This window comes from Hevea brasiliensis, chromosome 9 (genome assembly GCF_030052815.1).
Source record: "Hevea brasiliensis isolate MT/VB/25A 57/8 chromosome 9, ASM3005281v1, whole genome shotgun sequence".
NCBI classification, from domain to species: Eukaryota; Viridiplantae; Streptophyta; class Magnoliopsida; order Malpighiales; family Euphorbiaceae; genus Hevea; species Hevea brasiliensis.
The window spans coordinates 22,467,937-22,480,609 of record NC_079501.1 but is presented as its reverse complement, the minus strand read 5'-3'; the positions used below and the strand labels follow the sequence as shown (position 1 = coordinate 22,480,609).

Below are 12,673 nucleotides of genomic sequence, written 5' to 3'. Positions count from 1 at the left end.
TTGGTTGTGTTATACAATTTAATAAGTTGGGTTGGGAGAGGGTCAACATTTATTTTCCTAAAATAATTATCTTTTATAATATTGTAATAGTTTAATTAATTTATTATATTATTATTATTATTATTATAAAATAATTTGAGAAATTAAATTTTATGTAATTTATTATAGTATTTAGTTTGCATCATTGTTCTAAAGAGCAATTGCATATTCTTATTACATATAGAATCAATTTAAAAGTTTATTGCATTGATTTTTGAATGGAAAATTTGTAATTAGGCTATGCCATTTCTTTTATGTCATTGTTTGACTAAATTCAGAATTGATGAGGGACATCACTGGATTCCTTCAATATTCTTATTTTCCAATTTTAAAAAGTTCAGTAATTAAGAAAAGGAATTATCATTTCTAATCATAATTAATTTTCATTAATTGGTAAAGGTATCTTATTGATAATTTTCTTGATAGGTCTTGTATGATCTTACTAAAATATATTGGCATTTATTATTTTTTTTTTCTCATATAAGATAATAATGATTCAATATGCTCTTCAAATATTCCATCAACTCTGATGTATTATTTTTTTAAAAATTATTTTACCATAATTATTCGTGTTTAAATATATTAATATTTATCATTTATTTTTTTCTCATACAAGACAATAATGATTTAATACTCCCTTCAAATACTCCCTCCATTCATTTTTATCTGTTGCTCTTTAGAAGTTATTTTACCTATAATTATTTATTATTTTAAAAAAATTAAAAAAAATTAATTATTTATTTTTAATTTTACCCTTATATCTATTAAATATAATAATTATTTATATAATTTTCTAAAATTCATCTTAACAATTTTTCTTTTTATCTTAATTAGGTAAAATAAAAGATAATTTAATCAAATTAAAAAGTATTTGGGTGATTTAATTACTTTCTTAATTATTGTATAAAAACTTTAAATAATAGATAAAAGTAAATAGAAAAAGTAATAATATAGTGAGAACGATTTGAGATTTTATAAATAATTTACAGTAAATTAATTAGTGAAAAATAATAAATATTAATATTAAAATTTCATTTATTTTAAATGGACAGACTATAATAGAATCAAATGAATTGAAGTATATATGATATATTTCATATTTCATGTTTTTTTTTTTTTTAATTTTGTCTCATTTTAATTAAAATTTTATGTTCATAATTCTGAAAATTATTCAACTCCAAATCAAACCATATGGCTTTCAAACACTAGAAAAAAAAAAAAAAGGCAATTCTGACTTGTGCTTGACAAAAAATACAAGTGGGAATGAGGAAATAATTAACAATTACATGATAATTAATATAATGAATTTTCTTCTGCAAATATATATAGCTTTGAAAATAATTAAAGTTTTATAATTTTTTAAAATAAAAAGGAGGCAATCCCCCAAAAATAACGTCGGTCCACCCCTGCGTAAGGATGGATTGATAGTAATGTTTATTCAAATTTTATGATTATTTTCTAAAATTCAATTATCAATATATCATATGAATTTAAATTGTTAAAGCACTACCGATTAATGAAAAAATGTTATATTATTAAAGATTTTTTATGATGAGAACAACCCTTTTGAAGTTAAGTTAAATTATACTCCCACCTTCCATTTTAAGTGATATTTTAAAATATATTTTTTTAATCTATTTTATTTACCTTTTTAAAAATTAAAAAATATTAATTATTATTATTTTTTTAATTTTATCCTTATTTATTGTTATTTTTAATGTAATTATCTCTTTTTTACCACATTTCTCTATCTTAATTAAATATAAGAGTACTTTAATTAATTATTAGTAATTTTTTTATATGAAAATGAGTCTATTCAATGATTTTCTTAATTTTTATGCAGTAACTTTAAAAAGCACTTGAGACAAAGGGTGTAAAATTATTAGCAATATTAATATATAAGAGTGAACATTCGATTAATCAAACTTAATTGAATTAAATTTTAAAATATTAATTAAATCAAATTAATATTAAAAAAATTTAAATTTATAGAAAAGTGTGAAAACGTTAGTAAATAAAAAATAATAGAATTGATAATTGATTAAAAACTTTTAAAATTACTAATAAAACACTGAATTCAACTAAAATCACTCTTATCATATTAACCAAATTTCATTAGTTTGACTCAGTTATTTAGTTATAATTAAATAATGCACACCCCACACTATATGAGAGACTAATTTTATTATGATATTTTAAATTAAAAATATTATTTGTGCTTTTCGAACCTCTAGTAATTTCTAGACAAAAATTTGTGAAAATTTAGAAAAATTCCTAATTTCGAATCTCATAAGATATCATGAAAAAACTTAATTGCTTTATAATTATTTTAATTTAAAATTAAAAAATTATTCCCATCTCCACCAAATCCTCCAGGCATGGGGGGCGAATATGGAATGATTGGTTTAAATTAATGAAGAAGAGTAATGTACCAGTTGAGCTGTTAAAGTAACCTTATATATATTGATGAAAATCATAACTTTACGATGTCTTTTTGCACGATAAAGGAAAGCCAATTGCATAAATATATAAATCCATGTTGCACATGATTCATGAATACTAAATCATACCCAGATTCTCTTTTGAGTGAAAGATAAAGAAAATAGGCAAGATGCACACGGCACATCAATTACAATTTTGAATTGAAAGATGGAGATGAATGAGGTAAGAATCTATAAAATATGATGCTTATTCATCTATCCTTTTAAACAAGTTCAAAAGTGTATCATTTTTCTTTTCCAGCATCTTTTACTGGTATAGTTGGATGATGAGCAACATAATTGCAAGTGTTCCTCATGAGGTCAAAATGGCAAATGGTCCCTAGCAAGCCAGTCCAGTGGGAATTGCTATAAAAGCTGCTGCCTGAAATTTGGGAAAATTTTCTTTAATGGCTAGACGACTTTTAGCTCTTTAAGCAATATGCATGGGGTGGTGGACTGGAAAGTTGTGGTTTACAAGTTTCTAACTTTATAACTGGCCACCCATGTCTTCTTTTCTCAGCTACATATATATTGACTTCTCAACTATATATGCCTATCTAATAATTAATTCACACCTTCCCTTCTTGTTTTTTTTCTCTGCTATTCTTTGTTAATGTCTTTAGCTGGTTTAGTTCATTGTATCCTACTTAATCCTTAATCGCATGCATTACTAATAATAATATTGACAAATTAAGAAGTGAAGTTAGGCAAAATCCTGAATATATCCCATGCATAAGCTTGTGCCGACATTTTGATCATTTATTAGGGTTGCTACACTGTGTGAACCGTGAACGACTTGCATGTAATTGTAAGGTCAGACACCCACCACCTGATACATACAATTCACATCGATATTAATTTGTGTGCTATAAATTCCAAGAAACGATAGCAACCCAACGAGGCATCATAAGAAAGCATGTGATTTCCTCTCTTGTTTCTCCACTGGGGACGAAGCATATGTTTAGATTTCAAAACCATATCAGATATGGTAAAAAAGAAAATTGTATATGGTGTTGCAATCATAGCATACAGGATATACACATGATCCTAGTAATCCCCCCCTTATACTCACACGTGGCATTGCGATTGCAACTTTGGCATGCTGTGTGTTTGAAGATATCACCACATGATGCACTTGCCTCCAATTCTTTTAAAATCATTCAATTGATGTCACTGTTATGAAGCAAGAAGCAGCTAAACAAATGGCTTCGATCCCAATTAATTGCCCCGATATGCTGCTTTTATTGAATGTTTTGAAAAACAAGTCAATTAATATTCAATATTGGCTTTAAAAACAACAACTTTTGTTAAGGTAATGTGCTTCACCAACTCCTCCTCCTTCTTATTGTGCCATTTTGCCTGTGGTCCATGAAATGTTTGGACCACAAAATACATTAACAAGTGTGATGGTTCTTAAGAAGTGGATTAGCACTTGTTCTTGCAGGCTTGCCTCTTGCACTTTGCATACACATATTTGCAATGAAAATTTTTATTTTTTACAACCCAAGGAAATGCAAATAATGTAAGTGCAATTGGTGTGTGAGGCATGATTGTTTGTGCTGCTTTGTGCAGACCTTTTCTGCCACAAACACACACACAAACAGAGGTTCCACACCCATTTTAATTAGATTAATCTCATTCTCATCATTTAATACACGTAAAATTCATATAGATTAATAATTTACATGAGTTAATCAATTGATATTGGCATTTTTCTTTATTTTATATGATAACTTACTATAATTTAAAATTTTCAAAAGCATTAATATGTATTGATTTAATATTATTGATGCATTCATTTTCAGATTAGATTAGAAGAGAAATTATTGTGTGCTCTTGAAACATATACTCCGTCCATATAAAATTACGGTTCTCAACTTTTGTAAACATGAAAATGATAAAAATTTGTGTCTAATAAAGCATTTTTTTGGTGTATTGCATAATTAGCCGGATTTAGGAATTTATAATTCATTAAATATTGATTCAATGATATTAAACGTTGTCTTCAAATTGTGTGGGATACTGCATTCAATAAAAGGATAAGTTGGCTTGAAAATGGCAACCTTCACAGCCCAATGATTATAGGCTCATTTAGCTTAACATGGCCCAGAGTTCTTAATTGGTGCTTCAATTTTCTCTCCCCATCATAAAAAAATCTTATTCTTTTGAAAATATTTTTAATTCATTTATTAAATTTTTTATAAATATAATTTTTTTGGGCGGGATATAAACATATCAATTAATTATATATTTTTTTATTAATTTAAATATTCATGCAGACCAGGCCAAACAAGTTATTGGACCTTTTTTTGTTTCCCGCTTCGGTTCTTTCTGTCTTTCTCCTCGTTCCATGTCCTTAGTCAACTACTCCTCCGTTTTCTGTTCTATTCACATCGAAACGACACCAACGTTCCCGATCACATCAAAACGACATCAAACCTCCAAAGGTAGCAAAACTCTCTCTCTCTCTCAAATCTAGAAAATCAATGGTGTTTGTGTGCTTAGGAGAAGCCAAACTTTATCTTTTTTTTTTTTTTTTCTGTTATGTATAAAAGCTTGTAGGATAGGATATACTCTTTCGTCCTTTTTTTTCTTTTCAATTTTTTTTTTCTGTAAGAATTAATTGATGTTTATCTGTTTTCTGTAGAATGTTTTCTTTTTTTTTTTTTTTTTTTTTTGGATTTGTGGGTTTTCTTTTTATTAAATTTGAATTGGAGATGAAAATGTCTGGCTTTATGTATGTGCTAAGTTCGAAGCTTAATGATGCTGAATGTTGATTATTTTAAATTTGGTTTTATCTTAGCAATAACATAATTTTCAGTACCATCAACCTGTTTTATTCTTTATTTTCTTAATTTTTATTTTTGATATTTCTAGCTTTTTTTTTCTTTATTTTTTTAAAATTTCAGTTTTGATATTTCCAGCTTATTTACTAAATTATTTAAGTTAATTAATCCTTATTAATGTAAAAGTTTGGTATTTGATTTACTTTTTATGGGCTTTTCCTTTGATAATTCAATAGCTAAAAGCCTGTAAATCTTGGATGAGACTAGTTTATAGGCACTAGAAACTCATTTAATCGATGAACATTTTACTCTGGGGATGTGTTGGTTTTTATTTTGTTTTTCGCGTTCTCCACTGGTCCCTGTTATTAAAGTGCACATGATATAATCCTTTATAGCACTGGAATAACTTCTGAGTCCTAGAAAGTATCTACCGATAATTCCCTCTCCATTTTCTTTGGTGGTCCTTACTTGTTTGGTAGAATTTTATAATACAATTGAATGTGGAAGATTGCCACTGGTGAGATATGCCTTTTGGAAGTTTCTGTTAGGCAGAAGATAAATTCATAAAATGGTGATAAGTATCAGTGGGCTTTATGGTTATGAATTCTGGCTAGTGACCAAACGATATGTGCATAAATGGAGTGTATTCAAAAGTAAGAATGTTGAGATGAATATGTAGAGACAAAAACATAGTGGAGCAGCAATTAGTGTTGAAGGAGTGCTGTTTGAGATGGTTTGGCTATGTTCAACATAGATTTACTGATGCATTAGTATGGAAGAGCGTTTGGATTGAAGTAATAGGAGCGAAGACGAGGAGAATTAGATAATAAACTATGAGTTAAAATGGTTAAATGTCTTTTGGCAGTACTACAAATCAAAGCATTTGGCCCTGAGGATATTAAAATAATGATCCATATTTAGCCAATTCCAACTAAGACTATACAGTTGAGGAAGATATAATTTTGGGCTATTGGCTGTGGTGGCTGAAAACTCCAATCTAAATACTTTATTTTTTTTACTTGCTCTTTATCCTCAAACTCTATTAGAGGGTTAAAATTTCCATCTGTTATCTTAGAAAGGTATTTGGTGTTACCATCCTAATTTGTAATACTTCTATTTTATCTATTTTTAAGATATTTACTTCAATTTAGTTGAAAGTCATTTATTATTCTTTTCTCCGCACTTGCAGGATTCCATTTGATGAGGGCAATGATACATAAGGCTATAGAATATGAGAAACTGATATAGTTAAGAAAATAGTAGAAGATAACTTTCATCTGAAAATATCGAGTATTTCAAGGATATTCATTCACCAGGAGTCTACAAGATTCCTTGTTAGTGGAATCAAATCTCCTCATCCTGTTTTTGTAACTATGAACACGGACATGGAAGCAATCAATAATCCATCAATAGTCAGCTTGGAGTTCAAAAAGCTACCAAGTTTAAGAAATCAGAAAAAGCATGATGTGCAAGATATTAGTGATTCAACTCATAAGAAGGTTGAGGAAGGTAGCCTGCCTCATATTGATGATTTGAATAATTTTTCAACTCTTTGTTTATTGGATAAAGGTGACGATGAGGCAATTCTTTTGTCCAATGTGGGTGAAACTAATAAACATATTTCACTTGTTATTAGTGACAAAGAGAATGTCCTCTCAGAAAGTTTGGCTTCTTTGTCAATAAGACCACCAGCTTGTCACTTGAAGAAAAAACTTCTTGTTCTTGATTTAAATGGGTTGCTTGTGGATATAGTTTCTTCTCCTCCAAAGGGTTTCAAAGCAGACATAAGAATTAGAAGACAAGCAAGTGAGAAATGAAACTGAATATCATTTACATAAGGTTTATTCTTTACTTCATTAAATCTAATTGCTTGCTTTCTTGTAACAGTTTTTGCGAGACCCTTTTGTCTTGATTTTCTAAACTTTTGTTTTGAGAGATTTGAAGTGGGCATCTGGTCTTCAAGAATGAAGTACTCTTCAACCTATATTCTTAGTTTCATTTTTTTCTCTTGTTAATGTTGGGATTATTTCACCTAACTCTGGTTTTAAAATAAACATCCTCTTTCTGCTTCTGCTCTCAATATGTTAGGAATCCATTTTGGTATATAACTATTGCCAGCAAAACATTTAATTTTTTGTTTTTCAGGAAGAATATGGATAACATCGTTGACTATTTGATGGGAGACATGAAGCGCAAGTTAATGTTTTGTTGGGTAAGTACATTTACATTTTCTTCAATTTTCTTAGGATTTGCACTTGCTGTTTATTTGACAATCTGGAAGTATATTGGAAGCATAAAAAAACTGATTTCACCTCCTTTTTTCAGGTTTCTTTGTTTGCCAATATCCTTTTTTCAGTTCTTAGGAAATGTGTCTTACCTTAGGATATTTGTGGTTTCTCTTATCCCAGATTGTGCTTGATGCAATTTCTTCATTTTGTTTCTCCCTCGAATACCAAAAAAATAAAATAAATGTCTTACCTCTGAGAGTGTGGTAGCTGCTGCCTAGAAAAGCTTCATTAGTCTAGACTAGTAATACATTGGCATTCGTGCATTGCACTGATTGCCTCCAGATTTCTTTGACTAAACGCATAATGTAAATTCTTGACCATGGATGTGGAAATAATTTCTTTTATCTACTGGTTTAAATATTTACTAGTTGTGATATTTTGCCATGGATATGGAAATAAACAGAGTAGTTGTAACAGTTTCTTATAATAATAGTGGTTTTGCAGGATGTGTCACACTGTACTATGACACGATACAATACCCTTGAAAACAAGCATAAGCCCTTGGTTTTCAAGGAACTGAGGAGAATATGGGAAAAACATGATCCTGAACTTCCTTGGGAGAAGGGATTTTATGATGAATCAAATACCTTGTTAATAGATGATTCACCTTATAAAGCATTGCTTAATCCTGTAAGCTTTTGTAATCCTTATTTTTATTCTTATGGCCCATTCCTGTTTATTACTTTTATTAACTTTTGGAAAACCACTATAATTACTACTACTACTATTTAATTTGTGCTAAGCATTCTTTTATAGGTGCATACTGCAATATTCCCTTACTCATACCAGTGTCAGGACAGGAAGGATAATGCTTTAGGTAAGACACAATTTGGTACAATGTACTGTTCTATAATGTTTAAGATCTCTATTACCATCCAAATATTTTTTAACTGATTTCTTTTGACTTATGGTGGATAAGGTTCACTTTCAAGGCATGGTGAGGCCCAGCTGATATGCACTGCTAGATCATGGCAGTTCTTACTTCTTATCGTAGCCATATGTTTCTTAAGCTTAAAGAAAATTTTAATAGCTAAATTAAAATGTGCAATATGTCATGTATGTTAGTTGTGTGATATTTTTGGTGGTCTAGATTGTTTGATATTGTGCTTAACTTGTGTTATTGGTGTAAGACAATGCCAATGAATGACAATTGAATGCAATTCATATCAGGAGATGGAGGTGATCTTAGAGTTTATTTGGAAGGACTGGCTGAAGCCGACAATGTACAGAAGTTTGTAGAGCAACACCCATTTGGTAAAAAACCGATCACTGAAAGAAGTGCATCTTGGGGTTTCTACCTGAATGTTATGAGCACATCATCTTTGCTTCCTTCGTTGGGATAATTTCTATCTCAGTTAATTTTGGTTATGGTTTTGCTAGTTAAAGTTGACATAAGCTTTTAGAATCATCAACACTTTTAATTGCTGATATAAATATTTGTGGTTTGCTTGCGCTTTCATTAGTTTAAAGAACAGAGTTGGAAGGTGACTACATTATGCACAAATTGATGTTAGACTGGATATGGGAATTGAAAATTGGATTGACATCGTGTACAAGCCACACTTCTTTTCTTATTATTGGATCATTAACATTGATGCTTTTTTCTCTGGAGAGTAGAAGGCACATTCATTCAGAAGGCTCCAATTGGTAAGACCAAACAACTCTTTTCAAGCTCTATCGTATTTCAACCTTGTACATGAAACGGTCTTGGGAAAGTTGAAACATCAAAATCATGTTGCAAAACCAAACATCATTTATTTTGCAATAGGCTTGGGAAAATGTTCATAATTGAGCATAGTTGACATAACAATGCTTAGGATGATAAGATCACAATTCGCAAGTGCTGGAGCCTAAAATATGGATCTAAAAGATCCATATTAATGAAGCAGAAATTAGCTATTTGTTACTTAGATATGATAAAATTAAGGTTGATGATGATACTAATGAATGGAAGACTGCAAATTATATAATTATGTAATAAAATACTTGTCACGTGCAATGTGGATATAGATTGTCATTCTAATGAACTGACAATTTGATATTGCATGTTTATTTTTTGGGTTTGTGGTGATTGTCAATGTAATTAATTAATTATTTGGATTCAACAAATTTATTCTTTAGCAACAATAGTGCTCCTTAAGACGCGTGACACTACTAATTCATTTTTATTTTTATATTAATTAAGGGCTTTACGTATGCAATTCATCATTTTGGTCTCTCACCCACTCATTCTTGGGCATTAAGCTAGCTTCATTAATCACCATATTCTTCCTTAAAGAGGTAAATGTTGCACAGCAGAATCTCAGAAGAACACCATAATACCAGAATTGGAAGAAGAGATAGAAAGAGAGAGGAAATAATTGTTATATTATTGATTTAATAAATGCCTATTAATTACAATAAAAATAGCTATTTATATCATTCACTAACTGCTTAGTCATAACATTAAATTCATCCAACACATATATACATAATTTTACAATAAGATGGATGATAGCCAAATAAGTTTTGATTGAGAATATTTTATTAATTATAAGCTGAGGAGCAAACTAAATTGTCATTTCAAATTAATTCTCATTATTATTTTTCATATAAAAGCAAAATTAATTGTGAATGGCGGAACTCTTGCAACTATTCTACATAGTTATGGTTGAGAGTAACTTGGCTATGAAACTTCAAATTTCCATTGAAGCAAGAAAATTAATCTTGTTTAGTTGACATTTTATCTCAACGAAATTTTAAGAAGCAATTTTCTTCATTTTTCAAGAAGTAATTTACTTATCCCTATAAGAATAATTCATTTTTTTTATAAATAAAGCATTTAAACCAAATAAAGTTTAAGACTTAAAATCTCTCCCTCCTCTCTTTCTCTCATGTGAAAGAAAGAGATAAGGAGGAATCTCGACTTAGCCCCACATTGAATGTAGCATTTACTAAACATGCAACTATCCCTTGTTTAATGGTCACACAATGTTGGGTGCTTTAGGAAACGCAATGGAATGTGAATAGGAACTTAACAATTGGGGTGTAACTGCTTATTTTGATTACATTACATAAAGTTGAAGGTACTATATATACTATTATTGTTATCCATCAATTGTTGTTGACTGCAAAACCCACTAAATTAAAAAGGGTGATTTGGTGGGGGGAAGCCATCACGTGGCAATCATGGTGGGTTAGTGAAGCAGTAACACTTTCTTGGAACTTAGTTTAGGATAATTGAGGATTGAATAGATTTGGTTAGATGGTCCCTGCCCAATTAAGCTAAGGCATCCCTCATGTCATGTGATGCTTCACTTTATGCATGTGGTTTTGCATCCCCTTTCAATTCATTTCCATTTAACTATCACAATCACTTCCCTCCACCTATCATATCCCCCATTTGTTGGATTAACTAACTCATCGTCGATTACTCATAACTAAATTTAGAGGAGGCTATTTTAATAAAAAAAAATTAAATTAAATCGATTTAATTTAATTTTTAAATTTATTTTTTTAATTTAATTTGATTTAGTATGTGTTAAGTTGAAATCTCCATTTCTTTTATCTCTTGATTAAAAAATCCCTTTATATATAATATATATTTTTTTAATATTTCATTTTTCAACCATGCGTTTCAGCTCATGCAATGGCAGAAAGCATTACGCTTAATTCTCGTACTCGATCGCATGCCTTCACCTTTTCAATATTATATATATAAAATATATATATTTTTTGAATATATAATTATAATTAATATGAAAGAGAAGGATCTCAATAATTCAATGGCCTTCCCTTGCTTGGATATTTCTTCTCAAGTATCACTATTATTTATTTATTTTTATATGATTAATAATATTCTAAAATTTAAAATTTGCATGTGCATCTCCACATAGCCAACTAATGCGGCCCATTTGATGAGCTTGTCTTCCGTTTTATTATTAAAATCCTTAATTTAATATTGCGGTCTAAATAAGTTTACTTTTTTTTATTGGAAATAAAAAAAATTATGAATTATAAATTTTAATTGAGTGATAGATAAAATGTATAAAATATTAAGAAGATAAAAGACTCATTTTTCTATTAATATATATATGTAAATTATAAATAAAATTGTAAGATACAGATATATCATTAGTTTTAGACTGCAATATAACGATATGTAGAGGTAGCTCTCGACGACTACTACATAAAACTAAACGCTTCCAGTCTGTGAAAACAAATTGGCAAACAATGAATTGGCAAGCCAAGCACGTGACATGCTCCCATAGCTTTTATTGTGTTATATTATATTATATATATAAAAAAAATCTAATTATAAATTTAATTATCATGGAAGCCAAGTGAGGCTTACAGAATATACTATTTGATTTGAGCATTTTATAATTAACATTTTTATATTAAATTCTTCAACTATATATTTTAAATATGTAAGATTTAAATTTCATACTTTTTTCCACTATTTAATCTTGACACCAAAATGGTGGCCTAATTGATTAATTTCAAATCTCATTAATAACGAATTTCCCACCAAAAAAAAAAAACTGTGGAAAATAATTATTTCATAGCTTAACAAAAAAAAAAAAATAAAAAACCAATTGGTGAAATTGAAAATTATAATAAATGATTTTTTTTTTATAATTGGGTTCGACTAAAATTTTGTATTTAATATCTCATACTCATAAAGACCACTCTAATACTATTGAGTTAAAATTCATCGGTATAAATGAATTTTGACATTAGTATTGAAGATAAAAATAAAATTAAAAGAGAAAAAAAGAATTATAATTATTAAATTGCAAAATATTGAGAAGATTATTTATAAAATTTTGGTAGATGAAAAGGAGGACCAAATCTTCTCTTAGTTGTATTTTTATTATTATCCTAATCATATATATAACCATGGGGTCATAACTCTAGCTACAATTGATTCAACAAAATTTACATTTCAACCTTTTCTTTTCTTTTCTTTTCTTTTCCTCTGTAAGATCTTAATTTAGCTGCATGATTTTACTTTACATTATATGCTGTCATGCAATGTCTCTTCTTCTCAGTTTGACAGAGCTTGCAAGCACAAAACAGCCTTTCTTTGAGTTAATGA

General features: G+C 28.9%; 1 protein-coding gene across 1 annotated transcript; it reads left to right on the top strand.

Moving 5' to 3' along the window:
• Positions 1-5,214: 5,214 nt before the first annotated feature.
• On the top strand, positions 5,215-9,149 carry LOC110657698 (uncharacterized). The gene is made up of 6 exons (XM_058153419.1): positions 5,215-7,111; positions 7,193-7,274; positions 7,451-7,517; positions 8,038-8,223; positions 8,350-8,410; positions 8,764-9,149. Exons 1-6 carry the CDS (start codon positions 6,679-6,681, stop codon positions 8,934-8,936), a joined length of 1,002 nt encoding a protein of 333 aa, XP_058009402.1. The 5' UTR covers positions 5,215-6,678; the 3' UTR covers positions 8,937-9,149.
• The last annotated feature ends 3,524 nt before the right edge of the window (positions 9,150-12,673 follow it).

Bases quoted from the DNA above. Each gene is read 5' to 3' on its own strand.
- LOC110657698 (XM_058153419.1), top strand. From the start codon at position 6,679: ATGAACACGGACATGGAAGCAATCAATAATCCATCAATAGTCAGCTTG. The intron at 7,275-7,450 runs GTACTCTTCAAC...TTTGTTTTTCAG, and splicing joins ATCTGGTCTTCAAGAATGAA to GAAGAATATGGATAACATCG. The intron at 8,411-8,763 runs GTAAGACACAAT...AATTCATATCAG, and splicing joins CAGGAAGGATAATGCTTTAG to GAGATGGAGGTGATCTTAGA.